The sequence below is a fragment of the Castor canadensis genome, chromosome 13 (genome assembly GCF_047511655.1).
Source record: "Castor canadensis chromosome 13, mCasCan1.hap1v2, whole genome shotgun sequence".
In the NCBI taxonomy this organism is placed as follows: domain Eukaryota; kingdom Metazoa; phylum Chordata; class Mammalia; order Rodentia; family Castoridae; genus Castor; species Castor canadensis.
The window spans coordinates 22,866,382-22,891,890 of record NC_133398.1 but is presented as its reverse complement, the minus strand read 5'-3'; the positions used below and the strand labels follow the sequence as shown (position 1 = coordinate 22,891,890).

Sequence of the window (25,509 nt, the reverse complement as noted above, 5' to 3'; positions counted from 1 at the left end):
TTAATTCCAGGCTTAGGTCAGAAAGATACATAATATTTAGACATCAAAATATACACAAATTATATAATAATAATTTATTAAAATTATAAAGTCAATTAACTTACTTAGATTCTAGTAGCAGAAGTATTTCTGGAGTATTAAGAAGTCCTTCAGATGCAAAAAACACATACGGAATCTGCATTTCCAAAAGAAAACCACCAAATCTATCCAGTACATTGCTTCCTAAATAAGAGAAAACTTATAAATATTTACATTTTTCTTATATCCTAATTCCTTCTCTTTCTTACTAAACATGAGAATAATAGATGAATATTCAAGAAGTTGTATAAAAATAATATTCACAGCTGGGTACTGGTGGTTCACCTAGTTGGGAGGCTGAGATCTCAGGAGGATGGCAGTTTGAGCGCAGCCTGGGCAAAAATGTTAGGGAAATCCCATTTCAACCAATAGCTGGGTGTGGTAGTGTGTACCTGCCTGTCATCTCAATCTACACAGGAGGCTGAGATTGGAAGGATAATGGTTACAGGACAACCTGGTCAAAAAAGACTGCAAGACCCCATCTCAATGGAACATGTGGTGGCGCATACCTGTCATCCCAGCAATGGCAGGAGGCCTAAAATAGGAAGACTGTGGTCTAGGCTGGCCTGGGCAAAAAGCAAGACCATATCTCCAAAATAACCGCAGCAAAAAAAGAACTGGAGGTGACTCAAAGGTAGAGTGCCTGCCTGGCAACTATACAGCCCTGAGTTCAAAGCATAGTGCCACCAATAAATAAATAAGTATTTGCCATGAAAAATAAAAATCTGAATAAAGAAAGGTTTTCATTTCTATAGATCATAATTAGAAATTAGAAAATTTTTATTCTAATGGAACAAACAAGAGCTTTTGGCTTATCTCCTTACTCTTTAAAACGGTGTCTGGAAGCATTACTTTAAAGGCCAAGAAAGGCACATTCAACTTTTCGCAGTGCTTAGTCCAACAAGAGTGTCCTGCGTAATTGTATTCCACAACAAATGAGAAACTTCTCCAGGGGAAACTGGCTCCAATACTTTCATTATGTACAATTATACAGGAACTTGTACTGAAAACAAAAGAAAGCCAAGAAAATGAAATTACACTTGTGCCATTATTTAACTGGAATGCTAAAGGATGACTTTCTGGCCATTCTCCTCCAGTTTATGTCTACTCAACTTGGAACAGCACTGGTGTGTTTTCTGTTTACTTCTTCTCTAGTTGTATTATCTCTTTCATTCTGATGACCATACTTTTTTAATGCCAGGATATACAGAACTGTAGGCTATTTCATAACTCAAATGTGATTCTGATTTTATTACCTGAGTACTGTCAGTGGCAGAACTCAACATGAGAAACTAATCTCATTTTTGCCTTATGCTTGCTCGCAAGTGCTTAACATTTGAGCCATGCCCTCAGCCCACAATCTCATTTTCTTACAAATGTAAAGTCTGAATTTTTGAGAATGTACATAGTAGAATATATTCTGACAAGTCTGAAATGTGGGTCTTTTTTTCTCAATGGGATTTTCGTTAAGTTTTTTAACAACAAAAGATGGACACTTAAATATTATAAGTTTAGCTTTCTCATCATCAAATTTCACATAACATAACACCTACAATAATTAAAAATCTTTACTGCTGCTTTCTATCTAGAGCAATCTAGAAGTTAGTTAAGTACTTATGTGTAGTTTTTATGGGTTTCTATTTGATTTATATCTCCCTTAATTACATAGGTCCTAATATTAGAAATGAATAATTTCTACATGAAACAAAGCAGTATTAATTTTATTATTAGCAGGCCCTCAGAAAGAATTTCAGGGGCTGGCAGAGTGGCACAAGCAGTAAGAGCACATGCCTAGAAAGTGAAAGGCCCTGAGTGCCGCCAAAAAAACCAAACAAACAAAAACTTCAGAAAGAAAAGCAAGGAGATAGTGAAAAAAAATGCTGAGCAAAGAAACTGGTAAAAAAGAAGGGTAAGTTTGAATAGGTACTTCTGTCTTAACAAAATAATGATAATCTGAGGTTATTAAAGTAAGACTGAACTAAATTTATGGGCACTAATTTTATATTACACACAAGGCAATGATCAAAGTTAACATGTTCTATGTAAGGTTCTTTTTAGGAAGAGGATAGAGACCTTGACGTCAGGACCTCAAGCACTCTACCACTGAGCTACATCCCCTGCTCAAATTATAAGAGAAATTTTGCTTTTCCTATGGAATTGATGTGTTTGTTCCCCATAGTTAAAGAAACATATCTTTACCCATTTAAAACACCTTTAGATTCCAGAAAATCTTTTCTTGCATTTGAATGAAAAACAGTCAATGTTAAACCTGTTAAGAAAAAAGAGATTTTTCAACAAGATTTTTTCAGAGTTTTGTGTACAACTTTTTTTTCAGTGTGTCATATATTTCCTTCCCATAAAAATGAACTAAAAATCTGTGAACAAGGAAATTGCTTAAAAGACAATTTATTGGATGATCCTTCTAAGTGTAGTATATCACAAAGTTTAAGCCATAAGCAGTATTTCTGGTGTGTGTGTGTGTGTGTGTGTGTGTGTGTGTGTGTGTGTGTGTGTGTGTGTGTGTGTACACATAGAGAGGAAAGTTTAAAGATTGGACTTCAAAGTAGAGAATGATATGGAAATATGGTTCAGCCTCAAAAGACTAAGGAATGTTTTGGAAATGATAATAGAAAGTAAGGAAAGAGAGAGGAAGGGAGGAGAGAGAAAATGGTCAGTTTCCATTTGAGGGAGAAACAGCATACAGCAGTATCCTATGTGTGTGGGGGAGAGTTTAGTATCAATTAAGACAAGGGAGGTGAAGAATTTGCATATAAGCAATAGGTTCCCCAGCTCAAAGCAGAAAAGACTGACAGAGAGAATGGGGCAGCAGTGGGCACAGGGCTGAAGAACAACATTGAAACAAGAGAAACTTAGGTTCAAGTTGATTCTTTCACTTGCTGTAAGATCTGGCATGGTACATCACCTTTATGAACTTTTCTCTTTTTTTTTGCTCAGACTGGGTATTGAACTCAGGACTTTGTGCCTGCTAGGCAAGTGCTTTACTATTTGATCTTTTTTTTTTTTTTTGGTGGCACTGGAGTTTGAACTCAGGGCCTCAAGAGTGCTAGGCAGGTGCTCTACCACTTGAGCCACTCTGCCAGCCTCTGCTTTACCACTTGAACTACCCACCTTGTCCTTTTGTTTTATATTTTGTTTCTGAGATAGGGTTTTGTAAACCTTGCCTGAGCTGGCCTCAAACTCATGATCCTCCTATTTTCACCTCCTGAGCAGTAGGCATTATGGACATGCACCACCATGCCCCACTTTATGAACTTCCTTTATCTGTAAAACTGGGTTGATAAAACCTATTTATAGAGTTGTTGTAAGCAGTCAGTATTATTTAGTAACTAGTAAGCAATCAATAGAAATTTGTTAATTATTAATAACAAATATATATATGTAAGTACATTATAGTCTATATTGCAGACTTATAGTCTAGATTGATTTAAAAATTGGTTAGACACACTGAGTTGTATATTCTTAAAGGATGAATTTTATGGTATGTTAACAATATTTTAATTTCAAAAGCTGGTTAGCTTAATACATTTTTATATGTTCAATTATTTGTTATCAAATGAAGCATAATTTGCTGGGTGTTGGTGGCTCATGCCTATAATCGTAGCTACTTGGGAGACTGAGACCAGGAGGATTGAGGTTCCAGGCCAACCTGGGCAAATAGTTTTCAAGACCCTATTTCTAAAACAACCAAAGCAAAATGAACTGGAGGAGTGGCTCAAATAGTAGAGTACCTGCTTTGCAAGCACAAAGAAGCCCTGAGTTCAAAATCCTGGTCCTACCAAAAAAAAAAGAGAAAAGCATAATTTAAAAGGTCCTACCTTCTATTTTGTTAAGGATTTTAATAAGCAAGTATTTTTCACCATCTGAGTCCATTCTTATTATAATCAGCACCTAGTCAAAAATAAGAATTTCATATTTATCTCTGAATGATTATTTTCCACACTTTTGCTACAGTGACAAATAACAAACTTAACTGGTCATGTGAAACTTATGACAATAAAATTACAAAGTTACTAAGAGTTGTGGCCTGTAATCCCAGCACTCAGGAGGCTGAGGCAGGAGTATCTTAGAGTTGAGGCCAGCCTGGACTGCACATTGATACCCTGTCTTAAAAATGTATTACCACCAAAAAAATTACAAAGTAAGTATTTGTGTTGTAAAGGATGCCAGTGCTTAAACACTAAGAAATAAATTCGGGTAGCACTGATGGATGAAGAAAATCCTCTGGGGTAAGGTACTCTTGGCATTCTTCAAGTATTCCTATATATATAACTGTCATAACATTGCCTCTGCTATTTTGTTAGTGTTGAGTTCAACACAGACAAGTTTGAATTTGTTGTGGAAAACCAATGACTTGTTACTACATTTTCCTACTTACCACTGCAGGATTTTTTTTTTTTTGGAAAGGGAACATCTAATAAGTTTCATTTTTAAATTTGTCATTTATTGGGCTGGCAGAGTTGCTCAAGTGGTACAATGCCTACCTAGCAAGTGTGAGGTCCTGAGTTCAAATCCCAGTACAATCAAAAAATTAATTTATCACTTATTGACCTAATTTATTTTAATGAATTAAGAAACTTATTCAATAAACTATGAAGTTGAAGATAAAAATAAAGGAAGAATAGTAAAGAAAAAGCCCATAAATCCAGATTTAGTATAACCATTTGAAATGTTTTTTCTGCTTGATAATATTTTTTTAAAAAGCATTTTGTCTTAAATTTTCATTAGTGCAACTTTCATATCCTTGATGTAGCATGAGTAAATAATTTCCATTATAAGCCAACGTATAAACTAAGTTCATTTTTATACAATCATGTCAAATGAGATTCTGGCTCGATATCTAAAAATAAATTACTGCAGTTCTATTGGTATATATGTTCATGTTCAGACAAAAATTGGCATTTGGAGAATTAGTCCATAAAAAATGTCTATAATAAAAATTAAAGTATTTTTAAATTCAAGACATATGAATAATGATAAAAGTCATCCATTCTCTGAGTTTGTTGTTACCTTAGTTAAGAAGATGGGGCCAAATAGTATAGATTATTTCATAATTTCAAAGTTTAGTGCAAAAATTCATGTTACATCTAAGTCTTATTTATACTTATTACTTTTATATGCTTCATTCTAACACTTAACCTTAATTTGCTGTTGACTGTGCATCCAACTTAGTATCTGACATCGCAGTTTTTGTAGCCTATGGTTGGTTTCAGGCTTTTTCCCTCGAATAAACTGTACAATCTTCAACTGTCTCCAAATATCATCCAAATAGGAGCCTAAAATGCATTTGTAGATATCTTTTGCATTGGACAAATACCCTGTTAAAGAAAAATTAGAAAAAATTTGTCTTTTTGTTCTGTGAGAAACTGCATGATAAAAAAGCTAAAAGGAAATGAATCATAATAGTGACAGTTACAATTTAATTTAATTGTATTTGGACTGTGATGAAGGAAATTGACGAATAAAAACCTTCAAAATTTTGTATTTACATTTTAAACTGATACATAAATATTTTAAATGTACATACTTACAGGGTACTATCTGACATTTTGACAACTGTATACCTATGTAATGTTTAAATCAGATCAAACATATTTATCTCCTCAAACACATCATTTCTTTAAAATTGGGTGAAGCCGGAAAAATGTACCTCATCTCTTTTTAAGCTAATATAGTGCCAGTACTACATGTTCTTTGAATATAGCCTGCCCTTCCCTGCCTCCTGGCTTGTTATTTAAATTTCCTGAATCTGAGAATCTACACTTGAAAATCAGTTTAAAATGCTATTTCATTGCCCTTCCCTCTCCTCCCCTCCCCGCCCCACTCTCTGTACTGGGGTTTGAATCAGGGCCTTGCACTTGCTAGGCAGGCACTCTATTAGTTGTGCCATGCCCCAAGCTTTATTTTTCAGATAGGATCTTGTGTTTTTTCCAGGGGTGACCTCAGACTGCAATCCTCTTACCTATGCCTCTCAGTATACTGGTCAGTATACTGATCCACAATGCCTTGCCTGCACCCATCTATTAAGGGCAATTTTAAAAATGTAGGTTACTAAGACTTGTCCTTGTTCACATTCAGTCAATTTAGATTGTGTCCCAAAGATTTCTTTGTCTTAAAAGCTCTCCTTGTGATTCTTCTGTACAGCAAGTTTTGTGAATTATTGCATAAAGCACCTGGCATAGTAAATTATGTAGGTCCAATATTTAAGGAGTATTTGGGTAATAAATGAAATAATAAATTCAAAAAATTCAATGTTTATATTCCTATGTTTTATGTGTAAATACCTATTAATGATAATTTTATGTTAGTATTGCTAGACTGAGGTGCAATTTATGAGACTTATGCTCTTTCTGTCTACCAATTTTCAAACTCCCATTGATTCCTCACACTGCCATCAGACTTAACTTTAAAAAAAAAATCTAATCCAGTAGCATCCCTATTTCAGCATTTCCCTATCCTCTGCACATTAAGTATACAATACACTTATATACATCTAAGTATAATACAATAAATTCTTTTTTTTTTGAGACAGTGTATGTAGCCCAGGCTGGCTTTGAACTTGCAATTCTCCTGCCTCAACCTCCAAAGCGCTGGGATTACAGGTGTGCACCACCATGTTCAGTTTTTGGAATTCCTATGCTTCCATTATAGTTTGGATGAGTGCTCTCCAAAGGTCTATATATAAAGGCTTGGTCCCCTAGTGGAGCTGTTTGGAAATGGTGTGGAGCCTTTGGGAGGTGGGCCTAGTAGAAAGTTCTTGAGTCATTGTAGACATGTCTGTGGAGATTATGTTCCATGAAAGTTATTATAAAAGCCTGAGTTTGGCTGTGTCAAGTTCTCTTTCTACTCCTATGTGTTACTAAAGACACTCCTGCCATTACATGCCTCCATGTGCTGCTTTTACCAGAACTGAGCTGATGCAGGAACCATGCCTTTGAACCACAAAACTGTTAGCTAAACAAACCTTTATAAAGTCAGTTGTCTAGGGTATTTCACTATAGTAACATAAAGCTGATTAATATAGCTACTACACAGAGAAAAAGAAAGGAGGAAACCCCAACTTCATCTTTGCTTTGGAAAGGTTAGAGGAGTGAGAAAGTCTTCTGTTAAAAATGTCTGAGACAGCCAGATTATCCATATGGCCTTGTAAGCACAGTTTAAGAAATTAGTTTTCTAACAATAATATTGTTTTTATACTCTTCCTCTAGGTAGCCAAATAGTAATGCCAAAATGTGATTTAATAAATCCGTTCCTTTCAGGAGCAAAAAAAATTCAGCCCAAGAATATACCTCTCAATGATTTCATTTAATCCCAGGGTACTCTATAATTTATTAGGGTAAATTGTAGAGTCTGGTAGAATTAAAAATAGTTTGATTTTTATTATTCATGTAACTCATCTAGCTTACACATGCAACAAAAAAGAAATTGCAAAGATTTTATTCCTGATAATTTAGCTGTATTTTATCTAGTAAAGACTAAAAGCTAAAATGGACTTAAAATGTACATGGCAAAATGTCATATCTTACATTAAAAAGTAATGCATAATGATTATACAATCAAATCTATATAAGGCCATTAGGACTCTATAATTCAGACCTAGATTACAGAACTCTAAACTTATTTTTCTAGGTGACAGAACTTGTTAAGGATAATTTCTTTTAATGAACACAATCAGAACAAAAAACAAACACCTTCTGGTGTGGGGGTGTAGCTCAATGTTAAGAGTGCTTGCCTAGCACACAAGAGATCTTGGGTTTGATATCTAGCACAGAAAAATATATTCCATTAATAATTATGTCAAAATGTAAACATGCTTGTGTAATAGTAAAAGAAGGCTACATAATTTCTTAAGAGGTATTTCTTTTTCAGAAAAATTATTTCTGATGAAATATTTCAGTAGTAAGAAAGTGAGAAATAAAATTTTCTCCACCGACCCAAAGCTGTGTCCAAGCTGCATGTTAAAAGGACATCTCTAATTGTTACCAGAAGGTGTAAGATAGCAGCATGCTTGTACATAATTTCCCCTCCATCACTTGTACCTGTATAAGCAAAAACATTTAAAAACATAGACAGTATATTAGAATTTTAAAATGCATGTCAGAATCTGCTTAATAACAGCTAACAATTATTGTTGAGTGCTTACTATGTGCCAGGCTGTATAGAAGCTGGTTATTTCACTGAACACATAACAATCCTATCAGGAAGGCTTCTTATTGTCCTCATTTTATTAATGAGGAAACAGTCTTAGTGAGGTTAAGTAACTTTCAAAGGTCAATTAGTAAACAAGTGGTGAAGCTGGCTCTTAAACCAGATAACTAACCTTACAGCTCGGGACCTTGCTGCTTCCAAGAATATTCAATTCTTTCTATTCTTTTTTTGGGGGGTGTACTGGGATTTGAACTCAGGGCCTTGTATTTGCTAGGCAGGTGCTCCACCACTTGAGCCATGTCTCTAGCCTGTTGTGCTTTGGTTAATTTTGAGACAGGTTCTTGAGTTTATGCTGGGCCAGCCTGGACCCTATCCTCCTAGTTATGTTTCCCACATTGCTGGGATGACAGGTACATACCACCATGCCAGCTTTTTATTGGTAAAAATGGGGTTTCACTGTTTCAATAACTTAGCCCAGACTGGCCTTTAATTGTGATCCTTCTGATCTCCACCTCTCTACGATTACAGGCATAAGCTGTCATACCCAGCTATTTCCACTCTTGTTAGAAAAAAGATAAATGATTTCCCAGTTATGAAACAAGAAGAAAATTAAATTCATAACTTGCCAATTCGTTAAGATAAGGGTATAGGATCACAACATGAAGAAGTGTGAAATGGAGATGGACACCTGGGAAGAGATGATTCAAACAAGAGACATATTCACAGGGACAGTAAATTGCCTAATTAATGTGTTCTATGTAGTTCCAGAGCTTTCTGAAGTTGAGTGAGTTCACCCTTCTTTATGTAAAAGTGTAACCAAGATGACAGGACTCTAGGTCCACTGCTCCAATTTAGCCAGAGAAGCTCTACTTCCTTCATATATTGTGGGATCCTGAGAAATAATTATTTGAACAAATAATTCTGCTAAAAAATTTACAAATTGCTGATACAATCAAATAAAGTCTAGACAAACATGTAGTAGTCACTGGGAATACAAATTGCAGGGAGTATATCCAGCCCTTGGAAGTAGTTGTAGGAACCAGTCAATCACAGCCAGAAATGATGAAAACAGGTTAAAAAAATTTTTAAAAAACCCCATATCTGAGGAATGTATAGACTAGTACAGACTAGACCAACTGGTAGGAAGTGGCCTGTCTGACTTCTAAGTTTGCTTAGTTGTTATTTGCAGGTTTAGCCTTATCTCAATTCTGGAGCCAATGAAGACTATCAAGTACAGTAACTATATTATTTGCATGATTAAGGCATTATGGCCCAATTGGACACCCAAACCCATGTTCCCTTTCTTGTCCTCTATTATACTTCAAAAATACTTATGCCTATATATTGTATAATAATCATCATTCTGCTTAGTAGCATTCAAAGCCTTTAGAATCTCAACCCATATTCAACTAATTTAAAACCTAAGAATTACAGGACTCAAAACTACATTCAGAGGTCTGAGAGTATGGCTTGAGTGATAGAACTCTTGCCTAGTAAGCATAAGGCCCTGTGTTCAGTCCCTAGTACCCGACCCCCCCACACACATGCACACACAAAACTATATTCAGAAGGTTTTTTTTTAATGTTATGGAAGTGAGCAGGGTATGGTGGTGCACACTGTAATCCTAGCAATTGGGAGGTAGAGTCAGGAAGATTCTAAGTTCAAGGCCAGCCTGGGATACATAGGAAGATTCTATTTAAAAAAATGAAACAAAAATAGTTCTTTGTGGAAATCTTGTCTTCTTCCATAAAGAGCAGCTTGTGGACAATTACTGTATTCTTTTCTACATAGCATAATCATTACCACAATGCCAGTTCTCCAAAGTATAAATCTTGATTCTTTAATTGATGGTTACACTGCTATGTTCTTCCTGTGGCTCAAGGGTATTTCAAGTAGTAATCTATGAGTTAAGACCTTCCTGTCAGATCATGTACTCTATCTCAGTAATAATATGTGTGACCTCAAAGTTTTGGTTACTAAAATATTGTTCCCCAAAAGACTGGGTACTTATTTTACACACACACACACACACACACACACACACACACACACACACACACATGATTTTCTTACAGTCTTTTATGTTGTGTTTAGTGTTTAATTCTTTTCTTTTTTAAAGCTGCTTGGGGTCCTAGGTGTAAACCTAACAAAAGATGTGAAAGACCTCTACAAGGAAAACTATACACTTCTGAAGAAAGAGATTGAGGAAGACTATAGAAAGTGGAGAGATCTCCCATGCTCATGGATTGGTAGAATCAACATAGTAAAAATGTCGATACTCCCAAAAGTAATCTACATGTTTAATGCAATTCCCATCAAAATTCCAATGACATTCATTAAAGAGATTGAAAAATCTACTGTTAAATTTATATGGAAACACAAGAGGCCACGAATAGCCAAGGCAATACTCAGTCAAAAGAACAATGCAGGTGGTATCACAATACCTGACTTCAAACTATATTACAGAGCAATAACAATAAAAACAGCATGGTACTGGCACAAAAACAGACATGAAGACCAGTGGAACAGAATAGAGGCTCCAGATATGAAGCCACACAACTATAAGCAACTTATCTTTGACAAAGGAGCTAAAAATATACGATGGAGAAATAGCAGCCTCTTCAACAAAAACTGCTGGGAAAACTGGTTAGCAGTCTGCAAAAAACTGAAACTAGATCCATGTATATCACCCTACACCAAGATTAACTCAAAATGGATCAAGGATCTTAATATCAGACCCCAAACTCTTAAGTTGATACAAGAAAGAGTAGGAAATACTCTGGAGTTAGTAGGTATAGGTAAGAACTTTCTCAATGAAACCCCAGCAGCACAGCAACTAAGAGATAGCATAGATAAATGGGACCTCATAAAACTAAAAAGCTTCTGTTCATCAAAAGAAATGGTCTCTAAACTGAAGAGAACACCCACAGAGTGGGAGAAAATATTTGCCAACTATACATCAGACAAAGGACTGATAACCAGAATATACAGGGAACTTAAAAAACTAAATTCTCCCAAAACTAATGAACCAATAAAGAAATGGGCATGTGAACTAAACAGAACTTTCTCAAAAGAAGAAATTCAAATGGCCAGAAAACACATGAAAAAATGCTCACCATCTCTAGTAATAAAGGAAATGCAAATTAAAACCACGCTAAGATTCCACCTCACCCTTGTTAGAATAGCCATCATCAGCAACACCAGCAACAACAGGTGTTGGCGAGGATGCGGGGAAAAAGGAACCCTCTTACACTGTTGGTGGGAATGTAGACTAGTACAACCACTCTGGAAAAAAATTTGGAGGCTACTTAAAAAGCTGGACATCGATCTACCATTTGATCCAGCAATACCACTCTTGGGGATATACCCAAAAGACTGTTACTCCAGAGGCACCTGCACATCCATGTTTATTGCGGCACTATTCACAATAGCCAAGTTATGGAAACAGCCAAGATGCCCCAGCACTGACGAATGGATTAAGAAAATGTGGTATCTATACACGATGGAATTCTATGCAGCCATGAAGAAGAACGAAATGTTATCATTCGCTGGTAAATGGATGGAATTGGAGAACATCATTTTGAGTGAGGTTAGCCTGGCCCAAAAGACCAAAAATCGTATGTTCTCCCTCATATGTGGACATTAGATCAAGGGCAAACACAACAAGGGGATTGGACTTTGAGCACATGATAAAAGTGAGAGCACACAAGGAAGGGGTGAGGATAGGTAAGACACCTAAAAAACTAGCTAGCATTTGTTGCCCTTAACGCAGAGAAACTAAAGCAGATACCTTAAAGCAACTGAGGCTAATAGGAAAAGGGGAACAGGTACTAGAGAAAAGGTTAGATCAAAAAGAATTAACCTAGAAGGTAACACCCACGCACAGGAAATCAATGTGAGTCAATGCCCTGTATAGCTATCCTTATCTCAACCAGCAAAAACCCTTGTTCCTTCCTATTATTGCTTATACTCTCTCTACAACAAAATTAGAAATAAGGGCAAAATAGTTTCTGCTGGGTATTGAGGGGGGGGAGAGGGAGGGGGCGGAGTGGGTGGTAAGGGAGGGGGTGGGGGCAGGGGGGAGAAATAAACCAAGCCTTGTATGCACATATGAATAATAAAAGAAAAATGAAAAAAAAAAAAAGAATATCAATCCAAAAAAAAAAAAACAAAAAACAACAATAGAGGAGGGTGGGTCTTTACAACTTCACTGTGAATCTAAAATGATCCCTCCCTCCAAAAACAAGATCCATTAAAAATACATCCTTGGGTAATTAATCAAACCATAAAACTCACAGAAGATATTTCAGCTACAGCTTTTTAAAATCTTGGGCCTGAGGAAATCTTTTCTTTTTCTCTTGAGATGGGGATCTCACTATGTCCCTGAACTCCTAGGCTCAAGTGATGCTCCTGCCTGAGCCTCCAGAGTAGTGGGGATGACAGCTGCATGCCACCCTGCCTGACTAGGGAAAAAAAAAAAAAAGCCAGATACCGTAAGGAAGAAAACCTCTACAGATTGGAGCACTGAAAGCTTAAGACAATATATGTAATATTGGACAACACAATTCATATGTTTCACATGAACAGCTCTCTTACAAATCGACAAAGACAGGCAACAACAACAAAAAAAAAGAATATATAGGACATCTAAATTTAATGAGTTTATGTATTTATTTATTTGTGGTACTGAGGTTTGAACTCAGGGCCTCTCACTTACTAGGCAGGTACTGTACCACTCAAGCCACACCCCCAGCCCTTTTTTTGCTTATTTTTTGGATAGAGTCTCATGCTTTGCTGAAGGCCAGTCCCAGACTGTACTCCTCCTACCTATGGCCTCCATGCCTGGTTTATATGTTGGGGTGGGATCTTGCTAACTTTTTACCCAGGCTGGCCTCAAACAGCAATCCTCCCAATCTTCCAATCTTCACTTAAATAGCTAGGATTATGGGTATGAGCCATCTCCTCAGGCCAAAGTTTAATGAATGCTACTGAACAAATGGTGAGTTTCCTACTTTTTTCCCTGTTAGTATTTCCTGGCATGGGATGGTAGCCCAAAAATCCAGAAGTGCATACCACTATAGGGATAAACGTCTAAGAGATATCCTCAATCCATGGTCAGAGAAATGGGAAAGGGAACTACTATGGATGAAAGAACATTCTTGTGTTGCTTTGTTTTAAATCCTTTTTCCATTCTCTCTCATCCCAGGCCCAGAATACTGGGGTCATCAGTGGCAATGGTAATTATGGCTGTTAGGCAGGTGCCTAAAATACTTTTGAACATAGGAAAAACATTTATAGTAAGTTACAGTGTTTCTCTCTGATAATTCTAGCATCTTTGAGAGACCTTGGTTTGTTTTGATTATTCTCTCATTATTGGTTGTATTTCCTGCATCTTTGTATGCCTGGTGACCTGATGAGATGCCAGACATTGTGAATTTTACCTTGATGGATGTTTCTGTGTTCATATAAACCTTCTTAAGCTTTGTTATGTGATGCAGTTAATTCCTTGGAAATAGTTGGAGTCTTTGAATCTTGTTTTTATCATTTTTAAGGCAAATTCAGAGCAGTCATGAATCTAGGGATAATTACTCCCTTCTACCAAGGCAGGACTTTGTAGGTACTCCACTTAATGTGCCATGAACAGTGAGTTTTCAGTCTAGCTGCTGAGAATAGACGTGATGCCCTGCTCTGCCTGAGTGCAGTATACTATTCCCGCTAATCCTTTCAAATGGTTTGTGTCTTGACTTCAAGTAGTTTCCTCATATATAATCTGCTGAAAACTTGAGAGTGTTCCTCTGCAGATTTTTCAGGTCCTCTATGTGAAGCTCTCTATTCTCTAAATTTTGCAGGGCCTTGACCATACCACTGAGCTACATCCCAGCCCTTTCTGCTCTCTAATATTCTACTCTAAACTTCCTTGTATCCCTGAACTCTCAGCTCTGTTTCTTCAACTCACATTATCTACCATGTTCTGCCTCAGGTTCTCCTCGCATGCTATGGCCCCATAAGTTAGGGTGGTGACAGGGCTCACCTCACTTGTTGCCCTTCTCTCAGAAACCACTATCCTTCATTGCCTCATGCCCAGTATCTTAAAAACTGGTTTCATGTATTTTGTCTTTTGTTGTTATTTCTGGCAAGAGGGTAAATCTAATCTCTCTTACTTCATCTTGGTCAGAAGAAAAAGTCCAGGGTTGACTTTAATTAACCTATTTTGGACTCTTTTTTATGGAGGAGACCAAGTAGTTCAGATGTTAACAATAACAGGGTTCATTTAAGTTCTGCAACAGGAATCTGTCAAGTAATATATAACAGTTAGGAGCTTCACTAAAAAGCAGTGCCGATGATCACTTCTTGTCTTTTTCTCCTTGCTTAACTGATCTTTCCAGTCTTTGTTTGGGGATGGGTACTGTAAACTGAATTAAAATAAAGCCTTCATCTTGTCTAATTTTTGCATATCCATACTAAATTCTTACCAATTTGATATAATAATCCATAAACTTATATCCTCTTAAATAATGTGAATTTGATTTGTACTCACCTTGGTGAGCAGCATCATTCATTACTTTTTCTTGTTCCTTTAAGAAGAACCTTGTTTGGTCAAAAAGAACAGTGGCAAATTTCCAATTAGCAGCAGGTAGAGTACAGAGGGACACAAGTTTTTTTAAGATAGGAGTAGCTGCTGCTTCTAGGAAACAATAGGCTTGGCACTGGGTATCTGAAAAAAAAAGTATCAAAATCAGTTTTTATAAGGATAGTATGTTCTTTTGTGGTAAACCAATTAAAATGTTACATCATGGAAACATGAATTTCTATCAAAATTATTTTATGAGTCAAAAATCATGAGATTATATAGAGACTTATTTTAGGCTATTTATTCTATGGACTACTAAAAACAAACAAAATCCCTCATAGAATTATATAGCTGAATTACTGTTTTACTTATTAGAAAGGATTTATCCAGTAACTAATTTAACATGGCAAGTAGGAAGAGCCTTACAAAGAGAATCACATAATATTTTTCTTTTCTTTCTCCATTATTAGCTTACAAACCTAAGTCAAAAGCCAAAATGACTTGTTTCTAGTTTTCACTGAATAACATTAAAGATTTCAACAGCCATCTAGAGGCCATGAATAAAACTGAATTTAAAAATGAAAAGGTATTTGAGAAATAGTGTCATATTTCCTTATTGAGTTTATTAATGAGCATGATTTTCTTAAATATAGATTGTTTTAGAAATCAAAAGAATATTCTTTTTTATAGCAGAATAAAAAATTAATCCATACAGTAATCAATAGTAACTTACTTATACTGTCCTGATTATGGGAAAAGGACAGAGAGAACAATCATTAGCAACTCATTTTACAGACAAGACAGAAGAGTCAAAAGAACTGCAGTTTGTATTTTTCTGATGAATGCAGGGAGGCAGCAGCAATTTCAATGAAAGAAGAAATAACAATTAGTAGACTGGAGTAGAACAAATGAGGAGGAGCAGGGGCAGTGAACAGATCATTTCAGGTCTAAAAATAACTTGAAAGTAGAAGTGGAATGAAGTAATTTCTGAAACAAATAAAGAAAATTACATGGAAAATAAGGTATGACCTAGATACCCAGGACAGAGCTTTCAAATTAAGTATGTTTGAATGCATTTTAAACCATGCTGCATACCTGATGCTTGAATTTCAATGACATTATCTGCTCCCCTTTCTTGATTTATTTTCTCTGGAGTTTTGTTAGTAGAAACACTAGGACTTTCTTTTTGAAGAGTCAAAGAACATTCTTCTTTAATTTGAAATTCTAACAAAAATATTAATTTGCATCATTCAGGAGAAACTTAATGTCACTTTAACACTTTCTTCTAAAATATGATCATAGCTGTTAAATATCTTCATTGAAATACATAAGTATTAAGTTGAATTCATATTAATAATACATCAGTATTAAACTGGACAAAATATTCATATTCTTAACACTGTGCTGGGTATAAAGAGGAATGATGAAAATGGAAAGAACTCTGGCATCAAATCAGGGTTTCACCTCAGTTCTGACACTAGCCTCAGTTTACTCATATGTAAAATATGAATAAATATACCTACTTTAAATACCCTTCTAAGGATTAAACACCAAGTACAGTTCCTGACACATAGAAGGCACATATCATTCTCTCTTCTCTGACTTTACCCATACCTTTCCTTCTGCTCCCAGTCCATCCTGTGCTCCAAGCCTTCCCTGGCTCCATCCTTTCTTAAATAGGCCAATTTTTACTACTCACCGTTCAGCTCAAGCTCTTCTACATGAAGTCTTGTGTGACTGCCTACCCTACTGCCAAGACAGCAAAGCGCCCCTCTCTTTTGCCTCTTCAGTCCTCTGTGCATAATATTGAAATAATCTAACTGTATGTCTGGCCTACTCTATTACACTGTGAGCTTTTCAAGGTCAGCAACCACACCATCTTTATCTCTAAGATGCAATTTGGTGCCTGGAATAGTGTTGAATAGATGTTAGTTTTCTTTCTTCTTTCCTAGATATTATAGAAGATTCATATAACTATATATATATATATAGCTATATGTAGAGATATTGTAACTAAACAGTAGTCATCCATCAACAATATGCTTATAAAATAATTTTAGAAATATATTACTACCTTGAGTTTCTTTGGTACTGGGGTTTGAACTCAGGGTTTTATACTTGCTAGGCAAGTACTTGAGCCATATCTCTAATTCCCATCTTGAGATATTTTAATATATGAGATTTAAATACATGGCCAAAAGTGTAATAGTGGAGACCAGGTGTGTGACACACATGTGTAATCCCAGCCTCCTCAGAAGGCTGAGGCAGGAGGATTGAGAGTTCAAAGCCAGCTTGGACTACAAACTATCAAGAGTCTGCCTCAAAAAACAGTGTAATAATGGAGCATATCCTAAACTAGATTATTACTATTTTTAAGTAATACTTTCAGCTAATTATGAATAATTTGAATAAATATAGTCAAGTAATAATTATTGATTGGAATTTTTGAGGGGCCTAATAAGTTATAACATTTCTTGTCCCTGACTCAACTATAAAGTAAGACAAGAAGTAAAATATTACCCTTATTACTAATAAAGGCAAAGTTGGAGAATAGAGCTTAATTTGAGAGACAAATGGGCTTGCTAACTAAAGACCATAATTAGGCAGTTACCTACCTGGTCCTAGGGTGTGCTGGACTTGGGGAGGACTCCCTGTTGGGAAAAGAGAGTCATAACATGAGAAGGTGAAGAAGAATATCTCCTCTCTCTGGGGAGTTTATTCCCACAAGCTTACTTCCACTTTATTTTTTTTTTCATATTTGCAATTTAGGTAATTATTTCCACCCCTTCCAAGGAAAACGTAAACAGGAGCAAAGAAGCAAGAACATAACACTATTTGGGGAAACATCAGAAGTATGGAAACATTCCAATCTAGTATTAATATTAATTGTTTAGTAAATTAATGGCTATTTTTTTTTACAAAAGAAACCCAGCTTTAAATCTTTTTCTCCTTTCTTGTTGCTTTTCCTCACTTAATGCTGCTATTATCGCCCTTTATAAGCTAATACTACAAGTACGGCAACCAGAAAAGGATGTTAGTGTTAATTCCTTTAACACAAATATAAATAGAACCTGAAAACATTAACATATTTGAAAATATTTTTTAAATTCCTGTTTTTCCCATCATTTTGGAAATTCTTTTATGTAGAAGTTATGCTTGGATTCTGGGGCAAATATGGCTAGAATGATCTCAGTTACATACAGAATTGCCACCTAGTAAGGTAAGTTGTAAGATGGCTAAATTATTACATAAAAAACTCTTTAAGGTGTTTTTATAGAAACATAAAAGATCACACAATTCTGAAATCTTTAATGACTATTCTGCATTTCAGCATATTTTTCACTGAAAAAATAATATAACTGCAAGGAGATCTATAAAAGTTTATTAAACCTTTTGGACAAGTATATACAACCATTATTAAGAGCTAAAGATCTGTGTCCATAAATAGTATATAGGACAGTAAGACCTAACTATGCTCTTAAGTCTCATAAATATTTTTGTATTAATTTTATCAGGATAATGTCTGTCAAAATTATTCTAGAATGACTATTTTATATCAGAAGTGAAATGACATGAAACACTATACTTCCTTTGAGATGGTTAGAAGCAGGAAATATAAGACAATTACAGCTCAAACAAAAACTCTTTGGTGACAATAGAAAGAATAATAAGCAATTAAATGGGCAAAGAAAATCCTTAAGTATACATTAAAATATACGTTAAAATACTGAGATAGGAAAAAGGATGGCAGAATGATCAACACAAGTTAAAAATATTCTGAATTTATATGGCTAAGTTGTAGGAAGCAAGTAGCTTTTGTTATAAAGTAAAATGTATTTTTTGAAAACATATCTATATCTAAATCTTTACCTATATATATCCATATTCATCTCCACATACAAGAAACATCATGAATCAATGGCATTTTCTTTGACTTTGAAAAAAATATAATTTTATCTAAAGGAGCTTTTATTTCTTTGCCTTTTATAATAGTTCATGCACCTAGTTTTTGAACTTATAATAGCCATACCAAAATATTAGTAAAATACTTACCATCTTTTTTATCTTGGTATGCGACTTCAGGCTTTAAGGTGTAAGTTTTATATTTATTTCGTAACACAATAAAGTCGCTCAAAAGGTCCAAATCATTTTCCCATTTTTTCCCATGTTCAAAAGATGCTTTATTAATTCTTGAAGAGGAAGATGATTTAACAGATGGTACTGTGCAGTCAAGTTCAAAGTTATCTTTCTTTTCTTTCCTTTGGATTATTCTATCAACTAGTTCTTCATCATTCTTTAGTTTCTCTTTTTTTGGTCTTTTAACAGAGACACATTCATCAGACAAACACAGATCTGGTACTTCTTTTGCTAGAGATGGATTCTTTTGTGGAAGTGATGTGTGATCATTTGTAGATTTGTCATTAGAAAGTACAATAGGTAAAGAACAACTTTTATGCTCTAGTCTTGCTAAAAACAGAAAAGAAAAAAAGCCAGATAACTTCTATTCCTAAATGAGCACTCTAGTACAACATTAGATAACATTTAGTTGTAATTTCTTAACATAATTTGATCTATAGAAGTAGTTTGTTTACTGTTTTGAAAGTCAACTTTTGGTCTAAATAAAACAAATTTATAAAAAGATAAAAATGTAGCATTTCTTTTTCTTACTAGAGGGGTTTGGTTACCAGGCAAAGAAGAAATTACAGAAAGCTCTATTGCTATAGGCTCACAATGACTCAGTCTTGGAGATTATAGCTACCAAAAAACAGGAACTAAGCAAGCTGCAGACTGGAAGAAAATACTTGCAATATATATAACTGATACAGGGCTGTGTCTGAAATATATAAAGCACTCTTAATACTGAATATTTAAAAAGCAACCCAATTTAAAAATTGGCAAAAGATGTTAACAACACTTCATATGAGAGATGTATATTTTACAACATGGATGACTTGTAAAAACATGCTACGTTATAGAATCCAGTCACAAAAGGTCACATATTACCTGTACATGATTTCCATTTATATAGAATGTCCAGAAGAGGCAAATCTATAAAGACAGTGAACAGATTAGTAGTTCAACAGCTGGGCACAATGGGAAGTGACTGCTAATAAATGTGGTGTTTCTTTTGAGTGATAAATATTCTAAAATGTTCTGTGGTGATGATTACACAACATTGGTTATACTAAAAACCATTGAATAGTGTGCTTTAAATGGGTTAATTATATGGCATGTGAATTATATCACAATAAAACTACTATTTTTTAAAAGAAAATATATAAAAGATACTCATCATCAGTCATTAGGGAAGTACAAAATAAAACCAAAATTAAATACTACAACATACCCATAAGAATAGTACTGCTCATGTTGACATGGATAAAGAGTAACTGGAACTCTTACATTTCACAAAGGTGAAATTATTTTGGAAATAATTTAGTAATTTCTTAGAAAATTAAACATACACCTATCATAAGACTTAATAATTCTACTTCTGGATATTCACTTGGCAGAAATGATAACATATCCACAAAAATACTTGTACAATAATACAGCAGTTTTATTCACTATAATAAAAAACTTGGAAATAAATCCTGGGGAGGTGATTAGAAAAAACTGATACATCCATACAACAAAAAATTCCTTAGTAATAAAAAGAAATGAATTAGTGATACACATAAAATGGATAAATCTCAAAAATGTTACATTGAGTAGAATAATTATGGCACAAAAGAGTTAATACTATATGATTCCATAAGTGCAATTCTAGAACAGGGAAAACTAATCTAAGGTGACAGAATTAGACTAGGGGTTGGCCAGGGCTGGAGTGGAGGATGGTGGGGGAGAGAGGTGATAAGGAGGAAAAATGACTACAAATGGACAAAAAAAGAGAATTTTGTGATGGAAATATTCTATTACATCTTAATTGTGGTGGTAATTTCACAGTTCGGGAAAATGCACTGACCTATGCAATTAAATGGGTGCAACTTATTACATGTAAATTACACCTTATAAAGTTGATTTGAAAAAAGATATTCCTATATGGTCATGTAAATAATATAAATGAGCAAGGTATATGGGAATGCTTAAATCATAATCTTCAGAAAGATAAAACTTAGTATTCTTTTCCTCTAAAAGGGGATGTATGGTTTGTTTTTGCTTTTGTTAGAAATATTGGTGAAATAAATATTTTACTTTTCTTTTAAGATTATTAAACCTAAGACAAAAGTCCAAGAGTAATACCAAATAACACTTGTGTTCAATTTCTGGGTGCTAAGAACCACAGTGAGCTGGAGAGTATGTGTTCTTTTTAAAGTGGTGAGCTGCTAAGGGTCCCAGACAATTGCTATATGGGAATCTGAGTCCAGTTGGAATTTTAAAGACAAATAACGTACAGATTAATATGAAATCCCCCAAAATTTAAATACTGTTAATTAAAATATTATATGAGTCAATAATGTAAGAGTTGAATAGAATAGAACCTGAATGACACCAACTTGTAGCCTCTGAGTTATTCTCTAGAAATAATCCAGTTAGTAGGTAAATAGGAACTGTTTATTATTTCACTTTTCTGATTATTTTCATCTACTATTATCTTTTTCCCTTTATTCTTGTGCTGGGTGGGGTACATTGTGGCATTTACAAAGGCTCTTACAATGTATCAAATATATTATACTTGAATTCACCCCCTATACTGCTGTTCATCCCTCCCTCTCCCAATTCCTAGAACAGTTTCAACAGGTATCATTTTTACATTTACATACATGTGTACACATTTTTATTCACCCTCCTACCCCTTTTCCCCGTCACCTCCCCCCTCTCAGTGGCAGGACCTGTTCTGCCCTTCTGTCCTCTAATTTTGTAGAAGAAAAAAGAGAAAAAAAAATCATGACATTTTGCTTGTCCAAGATAAAGATAGCTACACAGGATTTCCTTGTGATATTTCCATGCATCTATGTATTATGACCCCAATTGGTTTATCTCCTCTAATTTTGTTCATTGTACCTTAGTCCCTTTCTTAAACCGGATGGTGGTTTCAACAGGTTTAAGATTTCTGTATTCATTCTTGTATAGAGTATAATCAACCATATTCAAGTTCTTAATTTCCTTCTTTTATTCTACCCCTCCCCTCAAATTTAAATGTATCAGGACACTTTACATAGATTTATAGATTTAATACATTATCTAGATATTTGAAATCCCCATAAAGATCTTCTTTCTTTTCTTCATCTTTGATTGGTATAATCTGTAAGTCTGTTTTCCTTCCTACCACATTCAAAGTACTCTATGCCTCTATATTGAAACATACCCTGCTAGTAATAATTTTATCCCAAGTCCTTGTCTTTAAACCAGTCTCCCAAGACATAATTATTTCTAAAATTCACTTTTAAATATATCAGACTATAATAAGCTAAATATAAACTTTCTCAAATCCCTTTAAGATTGAAATTTATGAGTTATTGCAGAAATGAATTTTAAAACAAAACACATGTACTTCAAAAAGGTGCTGGTGATTCCAGCTATAATCCTTGCTACTCAGGAGGCAGAGATCAGGAGGATTGCAGTTCAAAGCCGGCCTGGGCAAACAGTTTGAGAGACCCTATCTTGAAATACCCTATCACAAAAAATTGGGCTGGTGGAGTGACTCAAGGTGAAAGCTCTGAGGTCAAGCCCCAGTACTGCAGGGGAGAAAAAAAAGGTATAATTCAAATATGAACCCAAATAAGGCCTATTTACTACTATAGCAATGAAACCAACAAGATATAAGACACTTAATATTTTTGTCTTTTTAAAGCTGTATAAATAAAAAGGCAAATTAGTAAAATTTGTAGTAACAAAATATATTTATTGAAGAGATTACTAGATATCATTGAATTCTGAAGTTTAGCTCAAATTTTAGGTCAGAAAACAAGTTACTACAACATGCTGGTTTGTGCCTAGGCTGCTAATAAATAGGAATTGTGCTAGCATTTACACAAAGAAACAAAATGGCTAGAAATTTTAAAAAAGACTATAGAATTTTAGGACACAATGGAATTTTAGGATCAGTAATCAAACATCCTCACTTTTTCTCACTTTTTGGCCCAGAAAAACCAAAAAACAAATTCTGGCAGAGCCAGAGCCAAAGCCAATATTGAATGCTAGCACTTTTAGTTATGTTTTTCTAACCACTGAGAAGAAATCTAGTATCCAACATTTTCCCACTATAAAAAATGTTTACACAAATTATACTTACTATTAGGTACTTACATTGCAGTTGAAGCATTTTTGTAGGCAAACATATCTCCATTTTAGTGTCATTAGAAGATGGATTATCATGACACAAATATGTATTCAGATGTTCCAAAGTTTCTGTCATTATTAGATTTAGTCCTACTTGTTCCCACCACTTTGCCTTTATAGGATTAATTGCAAGTCTTTCTTCGTTGATAGAAAAGATCTTTGTCAACTCTGTAACTGAACATTGACTGTTGGGCTCTTGAACTCTTGCCACTTAAAAGAACAACCACCACAAACAGAACAGTTTATAGGGCAAAAGAAATGAAAACACAATAAACAGAATCATTCTGGGCTTTCTCAACGAAATACATTTTCACACATTAGAAAAAAGTCAAACTTGAAGTTCAGTCTGGTATTTTGTTTCCAAGATGCTAACTGTTGTAAAAGTCCAAGTTATAACAGAAGTCTCATAAATTATTTAAATCCCTGGAAACACCAAGAAGTTAAAATTACTCTATATTTAGTAGGATAAAGAACTATATTTTGTTTGACCATTTTCAACTACTAAAATATTTGGTAACATTGTGAAAATACAAGATTTATTAAATCAGAAACTCTAACTGATTATAATGAACCTAAAGACATATTTGTTGAGATTTTATGGTGATTATCATCTAAGATATTGTGATACAGAGCTTACTGCTTCATTACTTTTTAGCCTAAATTGGAAAAATCGTAACATGTGGAGGAAATGAAGTAGCACAACTACTGATTATTATTACCTGCATGATAGACATCCACCCAAAACTGGGATTTTTGATATCTTAATTTTGGAATGCTGCTTTTTAAAATGACAATAATAGTAATAATAAAAATTTAAAACTGACAAGTACTAATATTAAAAATACTAATTACTAGTTACTAAAACAATCTGACACTATGCTAAGTGCTTTATATGCACTATTCTTAAGTAATCCCTAAAATAATCCTATGGCATAGATACTATTTTACTAGCTTTATTGAGGTACAATTGTCATAGAGTAAAAGTTTAAGCTTTAATTTATGTACACACTCATGAATTCATTTCCACAATCAAGAAATGGGCTTCTATAACCCTCCAAAGTTTTCTCATGCCTCCTTATAATGCTACTCTTTTAACCCCCATATCTTCCTCTTCCCCAATGTTCTGCTTCCTGCCACTGTAGATAAAACTACACTTCCCTAGAATTTTATGTAAATGAAAAGATACTGTACTGTATCAACTGTTTTTTGTCTGTCTTCTTTCAGTGAATAGTTCATGTTGCTACATGAATCAATATATCATTTTTTCAGATAGAGGTAATTGTGACTCATATGCAGTTTTAAGGAATAATACAGATACATCTCTTGTATAATATAATAGAGATACGCTTTGCCTGATTTCTTCTAATAGTAACATTTTAGAACTATTGTATAATAGCACATGTAAGAGACTGACTTCCTAACAATCCACCAATCTTACTCAGATTTTCTCAGTTTTTACCTATTTGCGTATGTGTAAAAAGTTCTAAGCAATTTTATCACCTATTTAGATTTGTGTACCCCTCATCACACTCAGCATCCCAAAAAAGTACCAACACCATAGGCTCCTCCTTCTTGTCTTACCTACACCTACCTCCCTCCTGAACCTGCCCTCCTGTCACTAGTCCTGGCTTTCACTCATCTGTTCTCCATTTCTAAAATTTTGCTATTTCACAAATATATAAATGGAATAGTTCATTTCTTTTCATTAGTGAGTAGTGTTCCATTATATACACATGTCAGGAATTGTTGATCCATTCATTTGTTCATGGATATGTGAATTATTTCCAGTTTGGGGCTCTTACAAATAAAGCTGCAATTGAACATTTGTGTATAAAGCTTTGTATGGACATAGGCTTTTAGGAAATAAGACATTATTATTATCATTTCCATTGTATGAGGAAATAGCCTCAGAGGAGGTAAATTATTTATTTAGCATTATATTAGCTCAGAGGAGGTAAATTATTTATTTAGCATTGTATTAGCTAAGTGGTGGTATTTGAACTTGTCTATTTTTGGTTTTATTTTCATTCTTATATTGTGAAATATACAATTATACATACAGAGGTCTATGTGTATATGTAAATTCATTAAAGAAAAACAAAATGAACAACTGTGCACTTATTACCAAGCAAAGAAAACATTACCCTTCTCCAAAACACTATGGCCATTTTAAAGCTATATTTTGTAAGGCTTTCATTTCATATTTCCTTTATTAGCCCAGAAGTGTTTGCCCTTAAAAACATCTAAGCAAGGTGAGGGTATATGGTGGATGAACTTCACATACTTATATGAAACAGAACAAAGAAACCTCTTGCAATTGCTTTAAGTGGGGCAGGCAGGGGTTGAGGGAGAGATGTGATGGGGGTGATGCAACTAATGTACAATACAAGCCTAATTGGAATTGTCACTA

General features: G+C 34.5%; 1 protein-coding gene across 1 annotated transcript in view; it reads right to left on the bottom strand.

The window, feature by feature from the left end:
- Shoc1 (shortage in chiasmata 1) overlaps positions 1–25,509 on the bottom strand; it is a 103,616-nt gene that overhangs the window by 14,713 nt on the left and 63,394 nt on the right. Inside the window, exons 13-22 of the mRNA XM_074051260.1 lie at positions 23,067–23,309; positions 18,870–19,283; positions 15,912–16,040; positions 14,784–14,960; positions 8,031–8,135; positions 5,236–5,414; positions 3,915–3,987; positions 2,278–2,347; positions 903–1,081; positions 105–222 (exon numbers count right to left, since the gene is read on the bottom strand). Coding sequence (XP_073907361.1) covers positions 105–222; positions 903–1,081; positions 2,278–2,347; positions 3,915–3,987; positions 5,236–5,414; positions 8,031–8,135; positions 14,784–14,960; positions 15,912–16,040; positions 18,870–19,283; positions 23,067–23,309 — 1,687 coding nt within the window. The remainder of the gene's footprint in view (positions 1–104; positions 223–902; positions 1,082–2,277; positions 2,348–3,914; positions 3,988–5,235; positions 5,415–8,030; positions 8,136–14,783; positions 14,961–15,911; positions 16,041–18,869; positions 19,284–23,066; positions 23,310–25,509) is intronic.